This window comes from Lissotriton helveticus, chromosome 2_1, assembly GCF_964261635.1.
Source record: "Lissotriton helveticus chromosome 2_1, aLisHel1.1, whole genome shotgun sequence".
Classification (NCBI taxonomy): Eukaryota; Metazoa; Chordata; class Amphibia; order Caudata; family Salamandridae; genus Lissotriton; species Lissotriton helveticus.
In genome coordinates, this window is record NC_136059.1 from 825,609,176 (window position 1) to 825,636,258 (window position 27,083).

At 45.9% G+C, this 27,083-nt stretch overlaps 1 protein-coding gene across 4 annotated transcripts in view; it reads left to right on the plus strand.

Annotated features, from left to right (window-relative positions):
• The window catches only part of DMXL1 (Dmx like 1), a 2,287,446-nt gene that overhangs the window by 1,662,996 nt on the left and 597,367 nt on the right, over positions 1-27,083 (plus strand). For all 4 annotated transcript variants that reach the window (XM_078675553.1, XM_078675555.1, XM_078675552.1 and 1 more), the window contains one exon: positions 5,974-6,110. In XM_078675553.1, coding sequence (XP_078531679.1) covers positions 5,974-6,110 — 137 coding nt within the window. The remainder of the gene's footprint in view (positions 1-5,973; positions 6,111-27,083) is intronic.

Consider the following 27,083-nt stretch of genomic DNA (forward strand, 5'->3'; position numbering starts at 1 on the left):
GGGCAGATTACTTTAATATTCAGGCTTGCGCCCTATTTGCAACACATATATATATAGATATACTAATCAGGAAGGGGTGGTGCGTTCATTTCCGCCATAATGAGTATGGGGATGTATTGAAATCCATTATTTCTAAGTATGATTTGCCGTTCTTGAGGTGTGGGCATGATGCAAATATGGAGCTAGCCCCATCATTTATTTGAAGAAACTCGTCCTCAGTTATTGACCAATTATTGGTGTCTGCCTCTGAGCATGATATGTGTGGTACCCCTGGTATTGTAAGCCCTCCATTTTAAATTATGTTATTGGTTTATGGAGAAATGGATTTTATGTGGTTACCATGATGTTTTCATTGTATTTATTTTATGTACCTGAAAGAAACAGTTAGTTATAGATTCCTTACCTTAGAATTACCCCCAGACGTCAGACTGGATCCGGAAAGTTTTTCGTCAGCAGTACCCCTGCGAGTTTGAAGGTGGCGTTGATCGACTCCGCATTCGTTCTCGGCAACATGGTCGCTCGGATGACATTGCAGTAGCTACTTAGACACCGCCCTCGCGCGCTAACGCCAGTTATTTCTTTTTCCGCGCCAGCAAGTGTAGATCCGGAGAGAGCAGTACCCCAGGTCAATTTTTGACTGAAATCTTTCTCGACGTTTGTCAACTTTGTAGTTGCTTGAGTCCACCGACTCCTGGTGCATCAGGGATGCCCGGCTTTAAGGCTTGCGGTTCCTGAAACCGACTCATGTCAGTGACGGATCCGCACCACATGTGCCTCTACTGCCTGGAGCGTGACCACGACCCCAAGTTGTGCTCCGACTACCCGACCATGGCCCTGAAGTCCTTGCGGGAGCGGTCCCGAAAGCTGCTCGAGGCCTGGCAGTCGGCTCTGCATCGCTCGAGGTCCCAACCGCGGAGGAGGTTGAGGAGCCAACACCGTTCTTTGTCAAAGTCTTCATACTCGGAGTAAGGTAAGTCTGGGAGGGGTCTGGAGACTCTTTAAAAGACCAGTTGGTGTATGAGCAGGACTAGAGAGAGGAACTGCGGGAAGCCAGTGGTTTGGATACCTCTCCAGACCTTGGCATGTTGTCTCCTCCTACCGTGACTACGGAGAAGGGAGCGTCTTACGCAGTGGTGTTGCGTAGGGTGGCCGAGGCTCTCTACCTCGAGCTACCTACCGTGTCAGTCAGGACTAACCTCCTGACAGAGGTGCTTCAACCGGCAGCAAACTCTTCGAAGCCCTTTGCTGCTGTTTAATGAAGCCCTCATGGACATCCTGTTGGGCACCTGGTCCAGGCCCAACACAGGGGCGCCTGTGGACAGGATGATTGCCCGATACCACCGCCCGTCTCCCAACACCCCACCCCTGAGAGCTTGGTAGTCCAAGCCTCCACGTCCAAGGGCCAGGGAATCCTTAAAGCTGGATCATCTTGGAAAGAAGATGTTTTCTTCCTCCAACTTGGGACTGTGGTCGGTAAATACCGCATGTCTATTGTGCCGTTACACCCACTCTGTGTGGCATGGTTGCACAAGTGCTGCCTCTGTGCCCTTAGGAGGCCTGGGCCGAGCTCTCTCGAGTGGTTGCTGAAGGGAGGGACACAGCGAAGTTTACCATCTGCTGTGGGCTGGATACCGCTGACACATTTGACAGGACCATTTCCACGTCAGTAGCCCTTCGACACTACACCTGGTTGCGTTCCACTGGTTTTTCCGGGGATGTCCAATGCATACTTATGGACATGCCCTTTGATGGCCGTCGCCTTTTCAGCGACAAAGCAGACAATGCACCAGAGCGCTTTAAGGACTCTCTGGCTACGGCCAGGTCCTTAGGCCTCTCCACCACCTGCCCTGTGCGGTCTGCCTTTCGCCCCTTTCGTGGCTACGGAAGGGGTGCCCTGCTACCTCCCGCCCACAGCCACAGACCGGTGCAAGCTGTGTAGCCCCAGTGCAGCCGGGGACGTGGGAACCACTGCCGTGGTTCTGGGGGCCTGCGGTGGGCCAGTCCACCACAGCCCTCTCGGCAGCAGACTCCAAACTCTCCTAGTCCGACCTTTCAGGGCCACCAAACGCCTATGGGCGGCAGGATCCGCCATCACCTCCACCACTGGCGCACCAATCACCTTGGTGGGTTTTTTGCAAATAGTCCGAAGGACGTTTCGGCACTCTCTGTCAAAGGAACCATCAAGCATATTCCTGCCCCAGAAGTAGGTCGTGGTTGCTATTCCCACTACTTTCTGGTGCCCAAGAAGGAGAAAGGCCTGCGTCGTATTTTGGATCTCAGGAACGTCAACCGCTTCCTTCTGAAGGAGAAGTTCTAGATGTTGACTCTTGCTCAGGTCTCGTCTGCCCTCGACCCTGGAGACTGAATGGTAGCGTTGGACTTGCAGGATGCCTATTTCCACATCCCCATCCTGCCGGCCCACAGGCGTTACCTATAGTTCACAGCATTTCAGTTTACCGTGCTCTCTTTTGGCCTTACCAGCCCCCCTCGGGTGTTCACGAATGTGAGGGCAGTGGTCGCAGCTTATCTGTGCAGATCAGGGGTTCCAGTCTTCCCCTATCTTGCCGACTGGCTGTTGAAGAGTGTTCGCCCCAGGTTGTCGTCTCCCACCTCCAGACTACTGCCGACCTCCTGCATTCACTGTGGTTTTCCATCAACGTGCCGAAGTCACAACTGACCCCATCTCAGAAGCTCCTCTTCATCAGAGTAGTTCTTGACTCAACGCAGTTTTGGGTTTATCCTCCAAAACAGCGAGTCTGGGATATTCGGGTTATGATTCTGATCTTTCAGCCTCTATCCCCGGTCTCGGTCAGGATGACCCTCAGGCTGCTGTGTCTGATGGCGTCCTGCATCCTGTGGTGGATCATGCCAGATGGCATATGTGGGCTCTGCAGTGGGACCTGAAGTTCCAGTGGGCTCAACATCAAGAGAATCTGTCTGATTGCGTCCAGATCTCAGAGGGCACTGCACACCAGTTGCAGTGGTGGCTTACAAACCAGGATTGGTCGAAGGCAGATCCCTTTCTCTTACTAAACCAAAATTAACAGTGTTGACTGATGCATCACTTCTGGGATGGGGCAGCCAAATGGGGAAGACGTAGATCAGAGGCCTCTGGTCTCCGGCGGAGTCCGGACTCCACATCAACCTTCTGGTTCCTCTGGTGATTCGTCTTGTACTCCAGGTATTCCTTCCCTTTGTGCGGGGAAAGGTAGTGCAGGTGTTCACGGACAACACCACCGTCATGTAGTATTGCAACAAACAAAGTGGGGTGGGGTTGTGGACCCTATGTCAAGAGCCCTCCGCCTCTGGACATGGCTGGAACATCAGTGCATATCCATGGTGGTTCAACACCTGGCAGGTTCTTTTAACGCCAGGGCGGATTAACTCAGCCGCAGGTGCATGATGGATCACGAATGGCGTCTTTACTCGGAGGTTGTGCAAGGTATCTTTCAGCAGTGGGGAGAGCCTTGGTTAGATCTGTTCGCCACCGAAGAGAACGAGCAGTGCCTTTACGCCTATACCACTTCTGCCCAGAGCGCTGAAGAAGATCAAGCGCGACCGGGCCCAAGCCATTCTTGTGGCTCCTGATTGGGCACGAAGAGTCTGGTATCCCGAGCTGCTCAACATGGCCATTGATCCTCCAATCAGACTGCCTCTTTGGGAGGATCTTCTGTTGCACCAGCAGGAGACGATCCTCCACTCAAACCTGTACAGCCTTAACCTCCTTGCGTGGAGATTGAGCGGCAGCAGTTGACATCATTTGACCTGCTCCCGAAGTCTGCAATGTTATCTTGGCAGCCAGGCGTCCCTCCACTAAGACGGTATACGCCTGCATATGGAACAAATTTGTGGCATGGTGTGCAGCAAAGGCTGTGGATCCCCTTTCCGCCCCTCTTTCTGAGGTTCTCTTGTTCCTCCTTTCTTTGGCCCAGCAGGGCTCTGCTCTGGGCACTTTAAAGAGCTACCTCTCGGCCATTTCAGACTTCCTTGGGCTTCCTGATCAGCCTTCTCTTTTCAAGTCCCCTGTTGTAAATAGATTCCTTAAGGGCACAACTCCTCTTTTTCCTCTTGTTCTCTTCATAATGCCTCAGTGGGTCTAGAACTTGGGCCGCTACATAACTGTCTTCTCAGACTTCTCACTTTGAAAACTGCCTTTCTGATGGCCATCACCCCTGCACGCAGAATGAGTGAGCTTAAAGCTCTTTCTTCCAAGCCTCCCTTTCTGGCTGTCTATCCGGACAAGGTCGTCCTGAGAACTAGACCTTCCTTTCTTCCCAAGGTGGTTACTTCTTTCCACATTGGTCAAACCATCACTTTGCCCACCTTCTTTCCGCATCCTTCAAAAGAGGAAGAGAGGCTCCACCGTCTGGATCCAAAACGTGTGCTTTCCTTCTCCTTGAATTTCACCAAAGAACTCCGGGTGGATGACCAGCTCTTTGTTGTTTACCTGGGCGCTAAGAAAGGTTGGGCCGTGCACAAATGAACCATCTCCAGGTAGGTCGTTCTGTGCATCAAAGCCTGCTACTCTTTGACAAAGAAGGAGCCTCCAGTAGGGGCTGCGCACCCATTCCATCAGGGCGACTGCAGCTACTATTGCTTTGGGACGAGGAGTGCCCCTGAATGACATCTGTCCGCAAGCTACGTGGGCATCGCTGCACACGTTTACCAGATACTACTGCCTAGACAGCCAAGTCTGAAGAGACGGCTTCTTTGGCCATTCTGTTCTCCAGAACTTTCTAGTGTGAACTTGGTTCGCAGACCCACCTCCGGGGTTGGTAATGCTGGGGTATCTATTTTAAGGTAAGGAATCTATAACTAACTGTTTCTTTCAGATGAACAAGTTACTTACCTTCGGTAATGATATATTTGTAGGAAACATAGATTAGTTATAGATTCCTTACCGCCCCAACCATCCTCCCCATTCTGCGAACTGACTTCTAGGGTTAAGGTCATCTTTTCATGGCCCTAGTTTTGTGCAACAGTAGTCAGTGTCTTGCATGGCTCTGCACTTCTGGGATGGAAAATCGTGTACAGAACTCATGTCGCACCACGAGGGCGGCTTCTAAGTAGCTACCGCGACATCATCCCGGCGACCACGCACCGACGACGAACGCGGAGTCGACTGAAGCCACCTACCGACGCTCAGGGGTACTGCTGACGAAAAACTTTCTGGATCCAGTCTGATGCCTGGGGATAATTCTAAGGTAAGGAATCTATAACTAGCCTATTTTTCTTACAGATATATCGTTACCGAAGGTATGTACTTTTATGGCTGTTTTAACAAGCCGAATAACGTTTTATGAACCGACCTGATATGGTATGAAGGCTTAAAATGTATATAATCCAAAATATTTTAAGAGAGGGTTTAGTGTTGTGGGTTAAAATCGAGAGACCCAATTTTCAGGTACAATAAAATGTTACATGCCCTTTATATTTTGAAAGCAAGAAATCTTGGCTTTTCCTTGCAGTCAGTATTATATGGCCAGCTCAATTTAGTCTTTAAGAATTCTCAAGGTGTAGGTCTGCAGGCAGCAAAACAAATTTAATAGAAACAATTCATAAAATTTTATGATGCAAAAAACAGTTGTCCCTATTACTCAGATAATGCAAAACATGTGAATACCCACACACCTACAAGAAATGGGAAGTTCACTGAATTTTACAGTGACCATCCCTTTTCTCGATCTTAACTTTTACATTTATGACAGTGAAAAATGTGCCAACCATATAGGCAGCTTTTCTACAACCAGATGGCTAGATGATTCTATAGTTCCACAAATCCTGATTGATTCTGTCAACTAAGATGTGAATTTTCTTTTATAAATTATATTTTTGTTAACCTAACGTATGTTCATAAGTGCAAGAGATTTTGTAACTGATCGGGATTTCTGGCACAAAAGAAACAAAAATGATGCTGCACAGTCATATTTAAAGCCCGTAATCAATATTCTATTTTTGTATGTGTTCTTACAGCCCTTTCTTCCACCATCACTCAGTAAAGTAGAGTATGATTCAGAGGAAAGCCAGGAAAGTGGTGACGACGATGATTTTGAAGAAGATGCATATTCAGATACTCAACTCCATGAGCATTCAAATCCAAACTCTTACAGGTAGTGTCCAAAATGAGATCTGAACTTTTACAAATGCTGACCATTTAAATGTTTTTGATCAGGTAGCTATAAAAATGTGGTTTCTTTCTTCAGAACAAAATTGTATTGTTTTATTGAAGGAGTGAAAAGAAAAGGCGCAGCTCTCTGGGCACCGGGGAAACTGCGAGCATATGAGCAACAATTATAGATAGGCAATCCATACAATAATGTAGAGCAGAGTAACAACCCTGAGTCCCCCCCTCCCAAACTCCCACCAGCTCCCCCAACCCAAGTCCCACCCTAACCCTCTGCACAGTGTCAACTTAGTCCGAAACATAATCCATGTAAGCAATAGTCCGTGTATACTCCTTTTCACCCTGGATCTAAACACACATGTCCTGCATCAACATCTAATTGCACCGGCGGTTCCAGCCACAGTCCTCTGTAGTCTGCCCATCTCTTCCATATTTTATAATGTTTTCTGGGGCATCCCCTAGCCTCGAAGACTGGGCGTTCCAGTCCCATATAGAAATCGAGGCCCTTCTTCCATACTCCTACCAGGGGAGCCCTGGGGTCTTTCCAGGCTCGAGCCACATCTCTCTTGGCCACCGTGAGGCCGAGCAGCAGCAGATGCCGTTTATAAATATTGCCCCCCACTTGCTCCATGACATGAAGAAGGCCCAGCTGCGGTGAGCGTGGAAGCTCCCAACCTAACACCTCAGACAGGCAATTCCACACCCCAGTCCAGAACCTCATCAGCACATCAAATGCCCATACCGTATGTAGAATTGTACCCACCTCTTGACCACACCTCAGGCAATCAGGGGACGCAATCAAACCAGCCCTCCATAACCATTCCCTAGTATAGTAAGCTCTGTGTAGGTACTTGAATTGAATGAACCGCAGACGTACAGCAATAGCCGCCCCCCTTGGGGCCTCAAGAGCTTCCCTCCAATCTTCCTCCTCTAGCTCACCTATATCACCCTCCCATTTGGTCCGCAGGTTGTCTAGAGAAGTGGAGCAATGTGTGATCAACGTCTGGTAAATGCAGGAAATTTTCTTGCTTTCCAGTTCCCCCATAAACACCTTAGCCTCCAAGGGGCTAAACTCAGGCAATGAGTCCAGGCTGTCCAAGGCGGGCGATATGGCGTGCCGGAACTGCAAGTATTGAAAGAACTGGGTTCGGGGCATGTCATATTCTTCTCTCAGCTCTTGAAACGATTAAAGGGTCGTGCCTTTCATGACATGGCCCAACGCCGATATCCCAATCGCATCCCAACCACGGAATCCCTGCAAGGACGTCAGCGCCGGGAACCGGCCATTCTGCCATAATAGGGTTTCCTCCGTCAGTCTGTTCCACCATCCCATACGGTGTAGCGCCTGCCGCCATATCCGAAAGACTACCTGAGTAACAACTGGAAGCCTCTTTCTCTTAGCCGCCGAATACAGTAGGGTGTGCAACGTATCCGGATCCATCATATATCGTTCAAGGGCGTACGCTGGGTCGCCCCGGTCCCCATACCACCATTCGTTCAGTATCAGCAGGTGGGACGCCTGGTAGTAGGACAGAACATCCGACGTCGCCAAGCCCCCACAGTATGTGGAGAGGAAACATGTACGGAGCGCCACTCTCGCCGCCCCCCCCCGGCCCAGAGGAATTGACCCAACGCCGAATCAACCTGTTTGAACCACCGCAGTGAGATAGGATAGGGGTGGTTTTGTAATTGGTATAGAATACGCGGGAGGGCCACCATCTTGAATATGGCCGAGCGGCCATAGATGTTCAGGGGCATAAGGGACCATGTTTTCATGTCAGATCGGACGCGGTCCCAGACCGGCACAACATTACGCGCCCAGGAGACCCCAGAAAAATGTGGTTTATTATGCCTCGTTGCACCCTACTCTTTGGCTCCTCCAGACCTACCAGGTATTGCTTTCACTATATTTTCTAATCCGAAAATAATTTGAGAGCAACAGTATTTGCAGTTCGAACACCAGTGTTCAACTAAAATAAATTGTATGATGCTCACTTCAACAGGCACATTTTGAGAAACACACACTTTTTATTGATTGAAAGATGTCTGGTAGTTGGAGTAAATAATCTTGCAATATGTTAATTGTTATTCCTGAGTGTGTCTGGTTCCACTGTAGGTAAATTAATTCAATATAATGTCATCCAGAATTTATCAGGCTTGTCTTATTGTAGTACTGTTAAATCAGGAAGGGCAAAATTAACTTTGAGTTATAATTAGCCTGATAGAAGCTGGGAAAGAAAAGATGCTTGTATATTTTGTGTAGTTTGTAAATTCATTTTTTGTTTTGGGGAAAAACCTTTATCATATCCAAGAGATTATGGTTCATGTCTAATCTACGAAATCTAATTTAAACTGAGCTTAATAAGGCTGTTTTAGGACCAGCCACATTTTTTTCTTTTTGGCATCTGTGAAGGTGATTCACATGAACACATGACCATATTTGTGAGTAAGCACTCAGCAACGTCTTTATCTCTTAATTGATTATTAATTCATCACTCCCATGTATGAAAGTTATTGCAGGTTTAACGTATAATGGAAGTTCTGCCTTTCATGATACACTTATTGTTATCAATACATAATATACATACATTACATGCTCTTTAAGCCAGCCTTCTTCTGAAATATCTTTCCATTTGTTTGTTCAGCTGTCAGTCACAATTTTGGTTAACCCAAAGAATTACATATATGTAATGGGAAAATGGGTTAACCCCCCTTTCGTTATTGGTTGTCACTGACATTTTGGTTGAGCCCATATGACAACATAATGCCCTTACCATGCATCCATTACTATGCAATTCCTTTACCACGCATTGCCTTTACAATGCAAGCATTAACCATGAAATGTCTTTACATCGCAAGGTAAGTATATATAAAGTAAGAAGGTAAGTGTATGTGTGTGCTTTTGTTATATATATATATATATATATATATATATATATATATATATATATATATCCAACAAAAAAAGTGTGCCACAGCCCGGTTTCTGGATAAGGTAACTTTATTTCTATTGGTGCAGGCAGTCACGTGTAGAGGCACCTGACGCGTTTCGGCCAATAGCCTTTCTCGAAGGTACAGCCTCTAAAGTGCAGTGTCCCAGGTGTAAATGATGTGCCCTGATACTGCCAAACTACACATCCCATAATGCTCCACGGTGGCAGCCCAAATGTCCATGCACTCAGTGGTGTTGTTTCTACTGCTCACTCGATTTTGTTGTTTCAGGTAAGTGCGGCAAATCAGGGACAGACTGGTGCACTTGTGATGCTCGTAATTGCCCCTCAATGTCCGTAAGCACCGGGTCCAGAACCTGCCAAGTGCAGGCATCAGCCTCACTCAGCTCCCTTTCTCACCTCCTGCCACAACTTCGCCGGTAATCCTCCGGCTTGTAGCGGGTCATGCCCCCCTCATATTACATCCTTCCAAGAAATACTGTCGTCGGGGGGCCCCCACCCATGCAGGGCGGTCGTGATCAAAGCTGGAGACAGCGATTCCTGCAATTTCAATCCAACAAAAAAACTGTGCCACAGCCCGGTTTTTGGATAAGGTAACTTTATTTCTATTGGTGCAGGCAGTCACGTGTAGAGGCACCTGATGCGTTTCGGCTAATAGCCTTTCTTGAAGGTACAGCCTCTAAAGTACAGTGTCCCAGGTGTAAATGATGTGCCCTGATACTGCCGAACTACACATCCCATAATGCTCCAAGGTGGCAGCCCAAATGTCCATGCACTCACAGTGGTGTTGTTTCGACTGCGCACTCGATTTTGTTGTTTCAGGTAAGTGTGGCAAATCAGGGACAGACTGGTGCACTTATGATGATCGTAATTGCCCCTCAATGCCCGTAAGCACCGGGTCCAGAACCTGCCAAGTGCAGGCATCAGCCTCACTCAGCTCCCTTTCTCACCTCCTGCCACAACTTCGCCGGTAATCCTCAGGCTTGTAGCGGGGCAAGCGGGTTATGCCCCCCTCATATTACATCCTCCCAAGAAATGCTGTCGTCGGGGGCCCCCCGACCCATGCAGGGCGGCTGTGATCCAAGCGGGAGACAGCGATTCCTGCAATTTCAATCCAACAAAAAAAAGTGTGCCACAGCCCGGTTTTTGGATAAGGTAACTTTATTTCTATTGGTGCAGGCAGTCACGTGTAGAGGCACCTGACGCGTTTCGGCCAATAGCCTTTCTCGAAGGTACAGCCTCTAAAGTGCAGTGTCCCAGGTGTAAATGATGTGCCCTGATACTGCCGAACTACACATCCCATAATGCTCCACGGTGGCAGCCCAAATGTCCATGCACTCACAGTGGTGTTGTTTCTACTGCTCACTCGATTTTTATATATATATATATATATATATATATATATATATATATATATATATATATATTGCATTTCAATGGCCTCAGCTTTTCAGGGTGCACTCAACAGTGCGTTACCTCGAAGGTCATTTAACATCTCTCGCCATCATCCGGGTAGTCACGTTCGCCTGACGCGTTTCTGTGGTCCAATTACCACTTCATCAGAGGCGTTCTCCTGCATTTAGTTGAACCGCGCTTCTTTGACGCATGCTCATTCGTTAATTACCATAAGTGGGACTGACATGATTTTTGATTGATCCACATAGAAGCTGGTCTTTGTAGTTCTTTGCGCTGCATTGTTTGTTCAACTAAAGCAGATCTTGGAGATAATGTTTTTATCCTTTGTAGGATCCGATTCGTGAAAGCGAGTCATTTGATATACAACTCGCTGTGCTGACAGAATGGAGAAGTTCCTCTGCCTTGGCCGCTCGGTCTTTGAGCCGGTGCATCCTGCACGGGAAGGCCCCCGTGTCTAAATTTTGCATTTCAATGGCCTCAGCTTTTCAGGGTGCACTCAACAGTGCGTTACCTCGAAGGTCATTTAACATCTCTCGCCATCATCCGGGTAGTCACGTTCGCCTGACGCGTTTCTGTGGTCCAATTACCACTTCATCAGAGGCGTTCTCCTGCATTTAGTTGAACCGCGCTTCTTTGACGCATGCTCAGGAGAACGCCTCTGATGAAGTGGTAATTGGACCACAGAAACGCGTCAGGCGAACGTGACTACCCGGATGATGGCGAGAGATGTTAAATGACCTTCGAGGTAACGCACTGTTGAGTGCACCCTGAAAAGCTGAGGCCATTGAAATGCAATATATATATATATATATATATATATATATATCTATATATATATATATATATATATATATATATATATATAGATATATATATATAGATATATATATATATAGATATATATATATAGATATATATATATAGATATATATAGATATATATATATATAGATATATATTCTACTGGCGGTCGCCAGTAGACAGTTATAGTTAGGACCTATTTTCCATAGGAAATCCGCAACATTCTATTTGGAATAACTTTGGCGCCGGTTGATGAATGTTCGCAACATTTTCAAAACTGGTGGGGCGCTCTGGTCCGCTTCTATCCTGAAAGTCTTGGGGTGATTCGTGAACCGGGGGCTGAGAAAAAAGGGGGGTCCCAAAACGTGTTTTAGCCATGCAATTTTCCATAGGTACCGTCATCGCGGCTACCGCCGGAACGGCTAAACGAAATGACACCAAATTTGGCAAAGTGGTAGTCCTTGGTTCGGACTCGTGCCTTTTGCTTATATGGTGTAAATCTGTTCAGTAGTTTCTGAGAAAATCACATTTAAAAGTACATATATATCTATGGCCTCGGAGGATCCGCGGACCCTGCCGTGCACGAGCTGCATACTAATTGGCTATCAGCACTCCAAACCAGGAAGTGTTGGCAGCCATCTTGTGCCTCAGTATTACCGAGGCACAAGAAACCTAATAAACAAATGCGAGAAACACCCTGACCCCCTCGGCCTGCTCAGGGGGTCCCACAAGGACCCCCCAAGGCCAAAAACATTTTTTGTTTAAATCGACAAAATCCACGGGATGCGTGGATCTTGCCGATTAAAAAAAAAAAAAAAAAAAATATGAAGTGCTGGCTTCCGCACTTCGATATGATAATTAGCCCCCGGGGGGCCAAATCCCAGGGGCAGGATACAAAAAATGGGGGGGGCCCAATCCCACTACACTGTCTTGGGGACTGTCACCCCCTGGGGCTTTATCATATTATACGTGGGGGCTCACGCCCCCCCCCGCAGCCATGGGGACCGCCACCCCCCAGGGCTTCTTGTTCTGAGAGCCCCCCGGCCCTGGGGACCGCCATTCCACAGAGCTGCGTTGCAGTGAGGTGTAAAAAGGTGCGTGGCCTCTGAACACCTCTCTGCAGCGCAGCTCCCTGGCTCATACTGGAGGTACCTGCTGGACTAGTTGGCCCCCAGGGGACCTCAGGATTGAAGAGGAATTAATTCTCCATTGTAAAATGCGCCACAGGGTGTGTTTGCACACATGTCACCTCAGGCCCCGATATACAATATCTAAAAATTAAATAGTGTAAAAAATTTAGTAAATCAGTATAAAAATATAACAATTAATACAATTAAACAATTAATCATCCATGTGACAATCTGATACATCTTATCGTACACTAGTATAACCTTTCAACACTCATTATAAAATATAGAGTATCATATTTGAAACAATTGACACACCAATACCAGTTTCTAAGAACTCACTCAGTGATTCCTAAATCTACACACACATCTAAACTGTTACCTATAGATTCACTCATACATGCAAACAAAGATCAATAGAACACTAATAAGTATTCTTATACACCTACATCGACATTACACTCCAGCACACATCCTATTCACTTATGCACTCATCCTACTCCCTTATGCAAACAATTGATCATACTTACATTTACTAAGCAACACACTTATACAAACACCACTTTATGTATTCATATAGATAGTAACTCATTCTTAGTCTGTTATAAAATCACTATTACAAGTACACAGTTTTTGATACAGTCACTCATACAATCACTGAGTCTTATGTATACTTATTTATATACAATTGTCACATACACTGCCTTTTATATTTCTAGTTTGTTGGATATTGTATCATTGAGAAATATATTTACTCATCACCACACCCATCAAGAGATTCACTCACCCAAACAACTGTTTCCACATACAGTTTTAACCTCATATACCTACTAAATCAACTATTTACACATATTTGGACAGTCACACACCTCCCACCCAACCACACACACCTCCCACCCAACCACACACGCATTCACTATCCCATACAAATACTCACTCAACTAATTAATAACTAATATAGACTTTCACATAGCTAGTAACCAACTTATGTAGTAGTTTACACAACAAGAGATAGAGTGATACAGGTATTCACACAGTTTAATCACTATCCCATATATTTAGTGAGACACTTTAAATTAGTCACTTAGTCAATCACATTGCTACTAAATCCTCCATTCAGACATGTATACATCCACTCAGTCTTCAATGCAGATTGCTATATATATATATATATATATATATATAATACTTATTTAAATATCAAACCAAACCACATTCACTGGATGATGTCATCAGTGATGTCATCAATGATGGTATCAGCGATGTAATCATCGATGTCATCATCGATGTCATCAGTGATGTCATTTGAGATGTCATCAGTGATGTCACTGACCATGTCATGAATGATGTAATATGTGACATCAGCAGCAGTGGATTGCGGGTGCGCGAGTTATACTCAGTACAACTAACTATAACGGAGGAATTTCAATGGTTTTGTACGAGTGAAATGTCCAGCTAACTATAACACCCCTACAACCTATGGTTTTTTCAGTGAATTTCTAAGGTTTTTTAAATGCTAATTTCTAACTATAACATTTCTGAAACCATGGTTTTTTCAGTGAATTTCTAAGGTTTTTTAAATGTTAATTCCTAACTATAACATGTCTGAAACCTATGGTTGTTTCAGTGTATATATATATATATATATATATATATATATATATATATATATATATACATATACGCCAAACAATTCCGACCACTTCCGACCACATCCGTGCTTCGGCGAAGAAGGAACTCGGACCACTGCAGCAGTTCAGGCAAGATGTAAATTTATTTGCGTTACCCGCAGCCTACAACGACGCGTTTCGGGCTTCCAGAGCCCTTGATCACATTCAGCTAATTACACGTCACTGAAACCTTTAAATATTTTAAACATCCTGTGCACGCCCCCTTGCTTCCGTGTGATGCAGGTCTCATGGCAATGGACAAGAACAGACTTGCGTGTTATCTTAACATACACAAACAATAAATATCTGCTTAAATGCTTTTTAGATATCCACATAGAAACGGTTGTTTCTGATGTTAAAGAAAAATACAAGGTCATTGCTGAAAATATTTTCACAAATCTCTAACAGGATCAATCCGCATATGATGTGTCTACACCAACAATCTGTCAAAGTGTGTACTATAATACAACAATAGCTCTGTGTATAATTGTGTGTATTGCTTGTATGCGCCAGCGTGTTGTCAGATTTATTTTGTCCAAGTGACCGGCAAAAAGTGCTGAAGTGCTAATAATCTGTGGGTCATTTAAATTTCCGCAATAAAGTGCTAAGGTAAATGTGCAACAGTGCAAAGATAATAAATATAAAGTGTCGTGTGTGCATTCCATATTGACAAAGTCGACAGTATCATACCTCATAGCAAATCAATCGTACACATCTTTAGATAAAAATTGGTTTTCTCCAGCCGGATTAAAACCCTTATCAAAAGTGTAGTTGCGAATTGCCATAAAAGAAATTCATTTCATCCACGATATCAATATAAAATTATTATACATTACAAAAATAGAAAACAGAGAGAGAAAAACATAGCTATGCAGATAAAAGTACTGTACAATGGTAAGATATTAAGGTGCAAATTTGGTACTATAGAGATACAGTCTAGATAATACTTTCAATCCATAAAACTTATCATTTAGGGATCACGCTGCTGTGTGCTATTTACAGATAGGTATACATATCCTCAGCATTGTTGAGTCCCCGTGGCCATTTGCTATCTAATTCTAGAATAAATTTAGTTTCTAGCTGCCGCAGTTTCCTTTCTCTATTGCCACCTCTCTTACTTTTGGGAACAGCGGCAATAACATAATAAGAAAGGCAATTGATATCTTTGTTGTGGCACTTGAAAAAGTGCCGTGCCACGTGATAAGCGGCGTCATTATGGAGGATGGCCCTTAGATGTTGTAATATCCTGACGTGCACCTGTAGCTTTGTGCTTCCCACATAATTTAAGCCACAGGTGCACGTCAGGACATACACAGCGAAATCCATTTTGCAATTGAAGCTGCCCTTGATGGCAATAGGGGATGTATCAAAAGGTGTATGGTAAGATGTCTTGTTACACCCAAATTTGCATGCACGACACACAGTACATCTTTTAAACCCCGTGGACGAATGTAGCCAAAGTGTTGGTTTAATCGTCTCAGGGGAATTTTTATCTAGGTCACTGCCCATCGATCTACCTTTTCTAAAGGTGACAACAGGGGAAGATGTTAAGCGGTCACCCAGAACGTTATCTGTAAGGACAATCGGCCAGTGTTTTTTTTTTTTTTTTCCAAAACCTTTATTGCACCACATAATCTTACACAGCACTTGGCCCACAACCCAGCGGGCCGGCCGCTACAACATAAGTGAATGAGCCTCTACATTTGAAAAGTCTGTACATTCGTTACTGTGTCCCTGTTCCGGTCCAGTCGCTCTTTAAGTAAGGCGCCTTATTCACAAGTAAAGTCCTGATCGCCCAATGTTTAGGTTCTGGTTTTTGTGTTTTATACAATAAACAAACTTAAAAATCAACAAAGAAATCTCAGATAGGTCAGCTCGCGCTGAAGCGATTCCGCACACACTGTGCTTTGCAAAGTTCCTGGCAAATTGGTCTGCAGGTATACTCTTACAATTTCTCATGTCAAACAGTACTGATGATAAGGTTACATGGAAGTCCTACGGTGCACCCGCCGTATTGGCCCCTTGGTGTCATCCCTCCCATCTCCCCATTGCCACCCGGTGCCCCTACCCCTCCCCCACACCACCTCCTCTTGGGGGCGCTAATCGTCCTCACCTTCCTCGTCAGACGATAACGGTTCGTCCTCTGGTAGGGGCTCACAGATGTCTCCCCGGTAAGAGTTCCACGGGGACCAGATCTTATTCCATTTTCTCGGGCAGGCTCTGTTCTTATATACCTCCCTTTCTGTAAGCATTACCCTGTCTAGATTCACACACCATTGTGACCTCGTCGGCACCTCCGTGGCCCCCCATTTCTGTGCTATGTCTCGCTTAGCTATAACCAAACCCAACGTGACCCACTGCAATCCGTACCTGGACAAATCATTAGGTTCCCACACGTTAAGTAAGCATTTGCGCGGTTCAGGGATCAGGGAGGTTCCTACAGTTTGTGATATGGTGCGCAGTATACTTCTCCAGTATTCTTGAATGCGAGGGCAGTCCCATATCGTGTGGAAGAAAGTTCCCTCCTCCCCACACCCTCGGAGACAAAATGGGTGTTGTGCGCGGTGTATGAGATGTAGTGTCGTCCTAGTATAATATACTCTGTGTAGTATTTTGAGCTGTATGAGCCGGAATTTAGCTGATATACCCACTTCTTTGGGTGAAGCCACTGCTTCGTTCCATTCGGATTCATCCATAGCTGCCATGTCCCCCTCCCACTTTTCCTTAAGTTTGATCATGGGGTCCGGCAAATTGTTGCTTAACTTTCTATACGTGAGTGAGGTGGCCCTGCCCATCCGTTTTCGTGCTCAGTGGTATAAAGTGTGAAGATTTCTGAAGTAAAATCCCAGTCCCTCGTGACCCAGATGAGAACTCTGAATGCACCATCATTCGATAACCTCTTCTATCAAGTGCCTTGACAGTCCCCCCTTGTAGATGAGTTTCTTGTAGAAGCGCCAGAGCCGGCCCCTGTCTTTTCAGTGCAGGGAGTACCAGCCCTCGTTTTACCTTATCCCCAGGCCCCGCACGTTCCATGTTAGTATGCGAAGGGGTGCTCCCCGGGGACTAGGTACACTCACTTCCCCCCTACGTTGTGAACAATCCGCCATGTTCCATCGTGTGGTTATCCATGTGACCAGTGTGTCCTGCGACCATTGTGTCCCACCCTTCCTGCCCAATGTGACATCGCGGGCACCCGCCAGCACAACCCGACCAATCCAGTAGATTTCTAAAAGACTCAACGAGCACCCCTTCTCCCTTCCCCAACTGAACCTGGAGAAACTTGCAGCTTAATACAATTTGCGGTGCACTTAAAACGTTCAAACATCCCCCCCAGGCCCCCCCCCTCCCTGCCTCCCTGCCAGACGGGCTTAAAACTGACCGCCTCCCCAACTCAGCAGAGTGCTTTGCCCAACCCATTAACAGTACTTGCTTGCTGGGGTGAAGTGACCTCCGGAGTAGACATGACCCCTGCCCTCTCCGGTCTCCCCCAGGCCAGTGTCTAAGCCGGGTCTCACCCTTGAAGCCATGGCAATGTTCATTCCGTTCGACGTCGGGGACTACTCCTCCACTTCTTCCAGACTAATGGCGTTTTCCTGCGCCTGGGAGTGCGGTGATTCAAATCCACCTGATGCGTGGGATCTCGGCTGGCTGTCCCCTCGTTTGCTCAGGTTCGTTCTCTGAGAGCGGCGGGGTAATCCTACTTGACGCCATCCATCCAGCCATTCACGCGCTGACTCTGGCGTGTCGAAAAACCAAGTCTTGCCGTCCGCGACCACTCTCAGCCGGGCCGGGAACAGCATCGAATACGGCAGTTCCTTAGTCCTCAGCTCCCGTTTGATGTCAAGGAAGGTCCTCCGTCGGCGCGCCACCTCCGCTGTATAGTCCGGGAAAAAGGCTATCGTGGAGTTCTGGACTTGAAGCGGCGCAGCCCTCCTAGTCGTTTGCAGGATCGCGTCCCTGTTTCGAAAGTTGAACAATCTCGCAATTATGGGTCTGGGGGCGGCCCCCGGCTTGGGTTGACCCCCTGGAACTCTGTGCGCCCTTTCAACGGAGAAGAAGTGCGATAGGCCCTTGGGTTTGAGCTGTGTCTTGACCAGGTCCTCCACGTACAGATCCATGGCTTTGGTTCCTTCCGATTCCGGGACCCCAAGGATCCTTATGTTGTTGCGTCTCGAGCGCCCTTCCTGATCGTCCAGCTTTTCTTTCAGAGTCTTGTTCTCAGCCGCCACTCGTTCCATCGCCAATTGTAGTTCGGAGACGTCCTCCACTAGAGATTTAGCTACCACTTCGACCTGTTTCACTCTTTCTCCCATTTTCTGGAAGTCCGCCCTCAGGAGCGAGACTTCTGTGGCCGTGGATCCCACTGTGGCCTGTACCTGTGCCAGCGCCTTCATCACGTCCTCAAGTGTCGCTTTTTTCGTCCCATCAGTCTCCGGTGTCTTTCCCGTTGACGTGCGTGGTTCAGCCTGAGAGTGCGCCTGCTTCTCATACGCAAATTTGTTCAGCGTAGACTGCGACGAGGTGTTCTTCGGGCCCCTGCCAGCCATGTTTCGGCCCGGCTCCCTAGCGGTTCGTATTCGCCCCCCGAGGCTGGTGAACCCCGATGTGGGGCGTCAGTGGGCAAAGGGTGAAGAGTGGACCTTGACGTTTGCGTTCACTTACTTCCACTACTTGGAGAGCGGGTAGTCCGTGGATGGCAATGTATCGGGCGTGATCCCAGTTCTGCCAATCTGTTAGAAGAAGGCTTTAGTTCAAGGGCAGACCCGAGTCAAACCCAGTGCACCGAGCTGCCTGCCTGCCGCTCTTCGTTCCTTCTCGCCTTGGGGCGCCGCCCTCCACCTCAATCTGTGTTACGTGACGACGTTTCAGCAAACCCCCTTCTAGTGCCAGCTATGTTTGGGCGATGTGTGGTGAAAGTCTCTCCCAGCCCACCGTCAGTTTCTGGGACTTGATGTTGTCTACGGGGCACCTCGCCCGTGCCTTCGTTACTTCCCGGTCCTTCGCCTCCTCCCCCGCCGCTCCTCAGCGTCTGCTCCCCCCCTTGCCGCGCGCACAGCAAGGTCTGCTTCCTTTCCAATTGCGGGCGTGTTCAGAGTGGCACCGACTCACTTTATGATGCGGCTGGCGCCGCGAGCCGCGCGAGTGCAGGTCCCTGTGGTCGAAGCCTGTGAGCTGGCCCGCAGCGGCCCTCGCCAAATGCGCCCGCCGTCCTCCCCCTACCGCCGTCTATGTTCTCCGCCTGGGTGCGTCAGTGTTGACCTCGCTCCGCCGCCGCTCGGCGCCCCACAACCTCCGTGGGCTTCCGGGAGCGCAGTCACTCGGGGGAGCCGGGGGGGAGCGCTCCGATCAGTGGTACCGGCGCGTAGCCGGGGGGGAGGGGTGGGCACTGCTTACTTCCGGTCGCTCCGTGCCGCGTCCCTCTCACTTCCTCCCGGACTCCAGATCTACGTGATCCCGGTGTTGCTGGAGCGACGTAGGCCCCCTGGTGACGGATGTTGGAAGTCAGCCTCCCGGTGTCCGATTTCTGCCGTTCCGCCTCCGGGTGATTCCCGCTCAGTCCTGGATCCGGGTTCCTCCGATCCGAGGTTAATTGAGGTCGGATTAGTGGTCGGATTGTTGTGGGGTCGCTGTCTCACTCACGGAGCCCTACAGCTATGCGACCGCCATCTTCAGCCGCTAAGCCACGCCCCCTCGGCCAGTGTTTTTGAACAATCGCTCTAATCTTTCTCTCTTGTCGTGAGAAAGTTGTGATTAATCTCGGATTGTCGGTGTTGGTATTAACAATATTAGATGTGAACTCATTGGAACCCTGTTTGAACAAACTGGCTCTTGGTCGTTTATCTGATTTGGTGATCGCATTATTGATGAGTTTGTTACTGTAACCTCTCAGTAGTAACCTTTTGCGCATATCTTCGACACAATTGCGAAAATCATTTTCATCACTGCAAATCCGCTTAAGACGGAGCACCTCACCATAAGGTATGCTAGCGATGAGGTGCTTCGGATGCGAGCTATTGGCGTGCAAGGTAATATTACCCGCCGTAGATTTTCTATGTAAAGTACTTTGCAGTCTGTTGTTCTTGACCTGCAGTTTGACATCCAAAAACTCTGCTTGTGTAGTATGGATATGTGAGGTAAAAGTTAAATTGAGGTCATTGTTGTTAATGTCATCAATGAAATTCTGTGCCATTGAGATGTCCCCACGCCAAATTATGAAGACAACATCGATGTATCTAAGATACAGTAGCATGTGTTGCTCGTACACTGTTTTATATTAGCGCCTGAGGACCTGTTCCTCCCACCAGCCAACGTGTAAACACGCATAGCTGGGGGAAAAACAGGCCCCCATAGCGACCCCCCTCAGTTGTTTAAACAGGGTATTATTGAAGAGAAAACAATTGTTGTTCAAACACCAGTTGATCAATTCAATGATGACTTTGTTATGAGCATAAAGATCAATGGGTCTAGTTGTTAAAAAGTGTTTGGTCGCTTCTAAACCTTGTGTATGATTAATGCTAGTGTACAAGGATTCTATGTCTAAAGTTATCAGACATAGATCATCAGACCAAATAACATCTTTTATTTTCGTCAAAAAGTCCCCAGTGTCTTTACCAAAACTTGGGAGAGATGTAACCAGATCCTGCAGAAAATGGTCGATATATTGACCAATGTTTTCGCTGGCACTATCTATGGCAGAGATGATGGGCCTGCCTGGAACCGGTGTTACCTGCTTGTGTATCTTAGGAATCAGATACAAAACAGGCAACACAGGATGTTCCTTAAATAGATATTTCATTTCGTCGTTGGATATTAGGCCCTCTCTTCTCCATTGAGCTAACATTTTCTGCAAGGCCAATCTCGCATTGTCGTATTCTTTGAATGTGGCCTTTTGATAACACTGCTCATTGCCTAGTTGTTTATCAGCTTCTGCTATATATTGTTGTTTAGGCCATAAAACGAGATTGCCTCCTTTATCGGATTTATTTATCACGATTTCGTGGTTTTCGCCCAGTTTTTTGATCAGCTTGTCATATGCCAATTTCCTAAAAAAAGAGCCGTCCTGCTGTTTATTTTTCTTAACATTCATATTTAGTTTTTTAAAATCATTGATAATCATATCATGGTAGGTGTCAATCGAATCTTTCGGCATTAAGGAAACAAAACTCGATTTTTTCTTAAATGGACTCAAACCTGCCCCTTTCTGTGCAAAATCTATCTTACGAAGTCTCTCTTGTGTGGAGAGATCAATCGGGTCCATGGTCTCGCTACTTGTGGACTCTTCAAGAAGGTCATGTATAGTTATTACACCAGTGACATCAGAGGCACATAATAATGGGGCATTATCACAGTCATACACATTATCACCCGAAACATCTGTTTGGTTTTTGTCTGCTTTTAATGCGAAATATTTTTGAAGTTTGAGTTTTCGTATGTAACAAAATACATCGATTCGAGTTCGTGAATAATTAAAGTTTTCACCAGGACAAAAATTCAAACCTAGCGCCAAAAGTTGTTGCTCTGCTTTAGTGAGGACTACGTTGGTCAGATTGATAACACTGTTGTCTAATTGTGTTTGTTCTTTCTCCAAAACGTTTTCTTTTTTGTACCGGTTTTTGAGCCTTTTGCGTTGTTCTCTTCTGCGTTTGTTTCTCTGTTTTCGTCTGGCCTCCTTTGCAACCTCGGTCGTAATGTTTTGAGTCTTTCCTCTAATAAAAAATCCAGCTCCTCACTCATATTGAGAATTGGTCTTTTATCGGAGATGGTTTCAGCTGATGTGCTAGAAATGCTTGAACCACTTGTCACAGATAATGTATCCAAGTTAGAGGAATCATCATTAGGACTTGACTCTGCACGTTTGGCCGGGTTTGAGGTTTTTTCACTGTACTGCTTTCTTTTGGCCAGATCGTATTTCCTAGAAAACGTGAAAATCTGACAGTTTTCGTAGTCCGCCAAATCTCTGGCAAATGTATGGGCTTTTCTAGCTTTTATTTTTTCTTCGTGTTTCTTGAGTCTCTCAGTGATGGATGCTTTGGTTTTGGTGATGTAATCCGACGGTGGTAATTTGTCAAGTTCACTCGTAATGCCATCAATCTCTTTAGGAATTTCTATGCGATCAATTTTAGCATATTTGCACAGAATTCTTACCGAGTTCATCGACGCTTGGAGGTTGTTTCTCCCCACTCACGGAGCATTTCCGGATTCGGTCTGTCGAAGCGCGGGGCCAACAGAATTCTCAGTCCACGAGGAACCCGCCCCACTTTGCTGTATTCGGAAAGTGATTTGTTCTCCCACCACTTTGTGATTTCCAACTTCGACTTTGCCTCGAAGAGTTTTAAAAGCGCTTTAGCATCTTTGTCTTTGTCAAGTTCTGTGACCGGCAGCTGCGATGTATTTTGCGCCCCTGTTGATTGTATGCACAATATGCTTTCTGCTGCAAGTTCTCTCTCTTTTTCTACTTCCGCTGACATAGTAGGCTGCGGTGCAAATGCTTAAATTTTTTTATATACATATACATACATACCAAAACAGAATCCAGGTAAGAATTCAGACGAGCCCGTAGTTCTCCCAAAAGATCTTTAATTCGGCAGTCACAGAGTCGAGGGATAACGCGTTTCGAACAACAAGTTGTTCTTGATCACATGACCCGCGTTCCTCTCATTTTGCTTTTTAAAGGTGTAGTCACACAATTGTAATAGAAACAGAAAACATATTTCATTTATACGTTTCACAGTTTTTGATATATGAATTGCAGTGTCAGTTAATGTCACTGACTCTAAATAATGCAGTTGATAATAACCATCGTGAGTTTGTGTGAAAATTTACATATTTATAACGTGCAAAGTGAAATCCAGCTCATTATTTTAATATAATTCAAATATAATCAAATTTGTTCGGTGGCCCTAGTCATAAGGCAAGTTGTGCTATAGTACCATATATCTGATTCAAATAACCCAATTGGTGCACAATCATGTATTTGCATTTATAATAGTATATAATACATAATTGGAAAATATAGATGAGGTACAGATGAGGGTTGATTTGGTTGTCTCCTATTCCAGACCTGCAAGAAAAAAAGGAGAAAGTATATTGGTATGCTGCCAGCATTCTAATGGTTTTCTTAAGAAAATAGTATTAGCATTTCAGGGACCAAACACAAGGTACATTGACATCTTTATATTTTCTATTATTTAAATCGAGCTGGTAAAAATAGCAGAGGTGTGAGGGTGTGCGGGTAGGGAAGTTTAAAAGTTAGGTTTATATGATGAGGATACAGCTTTCCTACTATCTACACCACTGTCTGCTTCAATTATAATTTTGCTTAAAGATGGGAATGTAACTCTTCGTCCATATTTAAACCATCGGGAAAGGGGGTACCTGCCAATAGAATCAACCTTGACTCCAATTTGCGTAACGCCCCTAATTTATCTCCACCTCTGATGCTGTTCTTAATCGTTGCTATTCCTATATAGCTTGCTTTTGATGCATCATGTTGGTGGAATCGACTGAAATGTCTTCCAGTGCTGTATGAGAAGTCCTGATTGGTAATTGCATGCCAATGTTCTAGGATGCGTTTTTTCACAGATGCTGTGGTTGACCTTATGTACCATAAGTTGCGAGGGCAACGAATTAAGTACACCACATACTCTGTAGTGCATGTAATCAGAGTATTAATCTTCCATCTCATTTTCGTTTTAGGTAGGTAGATCTCATTGCAATTCTGACTATATTTGCACAACTTGCAATTCCCACACTTCCTGAACCCTTTTGTAGTTCTTAACCAGTCTGTTTCTTTTGGTGATAGGTGGCTTTGTACTAGGTAATCTTTTAAAGGTTGACCTCGTTGGTATGAGATGCCCGGAGTCGTACCGACGACATTTCTCAGGATGGGATCCTACCTTAGTATATCCCATCTGTTTTTCAATATTGTTCGTATTTGGTTAGACTGGTTACAATATTTTGTTATAAATCTCACTTTAGGGGTTCCAGGACTGGTCGTCAGAGTGCTGTTTCTTTTGGTTTTAGGGGTTAGGGCCTCCTCTCTTAATATCTTATCAACTCTGGTTTCTGCCTCTTTGAGTGATTTATTACCCCCTAATTTTAAACCTCTCTTTCATCTCCTCCTTAGTTCTTTGAAATTGTGATTCAGTGGAACAATTGCGTTTAGGTCTTAAGAATTCACTGAAAAGAATTCTCCATTGGAAGCTTGGGGGTGAGCGCTGGAAGAATGGAGTAATGAATTCCCTGCTGTCTCTTTACGAAAAAGTAAAGTGGTTCGTTTTTTGTTGTCTTTAGTAACTTTGAAGTCTAGGAAATCTACAGTGTGTCTGCTATAATGTCTTGTAAACTTAAGATTCACATTGTTGATGTTAAGACATTCAATGAAACAATTTAAATAATTCTCAGACCCTCGCCAGATAAAAAAGACGTCGTCTATGTATCTCGTCCATTTGATTACATTCAAAGCCCATTTTTCTGTGAGGTAATTCCAGAGCGCCTGCTTCTCCCACCATAGCTAGGGGCGAAGCAGGTGCCCATGGAAGTCCCCTGTTGTTGTCTATAATGTACTTTGTCAAGTAGAAAAACATTCTTGTTTAAACACAGCCGGATCATTTCCAATAACATACAAGTATGTTCCAGATATTCCAATTTACGTTGTTTTAGAAAAAACTGGCATGCCCTGGTGCCATCTTAAATGCTAATTCCTAACTATAACATTTCTGAAACCTATGGTTTTTTCAGTGAATTTAAAAGGTTTTTTAAATGTTAATTCCTAACTATAACATGTCTGAAACATATGGTTGTTTCAGTGTGTGTATATGTATATATATATATATATATATATATATAACATGTAGCCGCAGATTCCTGATCTTAAAATTCTCCTCAGGCTTCCGACTGGATCTGGAAATTATTTACAGCAGTACCTCTGCACGGCGGTAGAGGGTGTCAAGCAAATTCATAGCGGCATCATCCTCTGGAGGTGATGCTGACTGAGTCCATATAAGCCCTCCTTGACATGCTTATGTCAGTTTCTTCTTTTCCATGCTTCAAACGTGGATCCGATCAGCCGTTCCTTAGGCCGTTTTTTTGTGGCTTACCTCGACGCTCTCATCAAACGAAAGTGTGCCTTTAAACAACTTCTGATGTTCTCAGGCTTCCAGCCTTTTGGGTCCTGTGTTCGACAAATGTCTGCCACGGACCCTCACTCTGTTTGTATGTGGTGCCTGGGGGAACACCATGTCTCCAAGGAGTGCGACTCCTGTTGTCAACTTCGACTGATGGCGCTGAGGGAACGTAGAATGAAGCACCTAGTGGCGCGAATGTAACAGTCTTTCAAGATTTCCCAGCATTCTCGGTACCCTCCTCGCTCCACGGATCGACCGTTTTCCTGCTCCAGGAGCATTTCCAGTGGATGTCACTCTCTATTGATGTCCTGAGGAAAGTCACGACGCAGGTGCTCGAAGTTGCCTCACCACTTAAAGCCTGTTTCCGATCTTCGGTTGAAGAGTCAGCGCACAAGTCTACGCCGTGCCTCCCAACCTACCCTGGAGCCGGGGTGTCTCTGACCCACATGAGAGAATATGACAATTCTTTTCATAGTATCTTCATTTACTCCTGGAGTACCCTCGGGCCCCATGTAGGTGCACGAGGCTGTGACTTCTGGATTCCAAATCCGTATTGACGCCGGTACACAGCCCTTCGGGGTTACCGCCTTTGGTGCCTGGGTCTGGTCAACTGACTCTGACAATGGGGTCTGGTCTACTGATGGCAATGTTGGTGACGCTCCACCACTTCCCTTCTCCGATGCCTCTTTGATGCCGGACGGCATCAGATGCAGTGCTGGATGCTGTACCAGTGGAGCCACCTATCTCACTCTTTTCCTTGGCTCTCTATAGCCCTTATCCCTGTTGTTCCTTCTGAGGAGCATAATTATGGAGGTGATGTAGAGGGTTTATATTTTCGGCATCCCATCTCTGGCATGGCTCAACTTCCTATGGAGTCTAACTGGTTGATTGAGTTGGAAGAAGCTAGTAGCTTGGAGTCCACCCCAGCTTTGGGCCTCCTGTTCCCTCCTGGTTTGGCTACGGAGGCTAGCTCTTGTCTGGCAGATATGCTCAGACGAATTTTGGATTTGACACTGCCTTCTGTGAAAATGACAAAAGATCCCTTAATTGGCGTCCTGCATCAAGGCCATTCAGGGGTACAGCCAGTGCTTTCTTATAGTGAGGCTCTTTTTGATATATTGTTGGGGGCTTGAACTAAATCCGAAATCGCTCTATTTCTCACAGACACAGTCCGGCCCGTAGATTTGACATGTCTCATCAGACTTCCAAATCATCATAGTTTTGTAGTACAAGCTGCTTTGGCCACCCAAAATGTTGATTTTGTACCTGCTATTCCTACAGAAAGAGAGGCCAGAAGACTAGACACTTGTGGCCGGCATATTTTCTCCTCCACCAGTTCTGCACTGCGATCCTTTAATTCTTATTGTGTCCTTAGGTGCTTCTCTCATGCATTGTGGGACTCATTGGAGCACCTGCGACCCTCCCTTCCAGAAGACACCTGGAACAATCATTTTCCTTTAGTACGGGATGGGCAACAATCAGCTAAACTAATCCTTTGCTGTGGTGTGGATGCCACTGATTCTGTAGGTCGGGCTATGGCCTCTTCAGTGGCACTACGTCGGTGTGCGTGGTTGGGCACCTCTGAGTTTTTGGAGGCTGTTCAAGGCACCTTGATTAATATGCCTTTTGATGGTACCCATCTGTTCGGCGCACATGTAGACTCTGTTTTACGGAGGCTTCGAGACAATCGGGGTGTAGCAGATTCTTAATTCTGCCATATGCTTTCCTGGTACTCTTGTACTAGGTTTGTTAGCAGACTGTTTCCTTTTTCATTCAAATATGAGCAAATCATAGGGCAGAGCCCATTGGCCTTTTTTTCAAACCCCCTTTATCAGGGTTGCTTTAGTTGTATGGATGCACTTTGCCTTG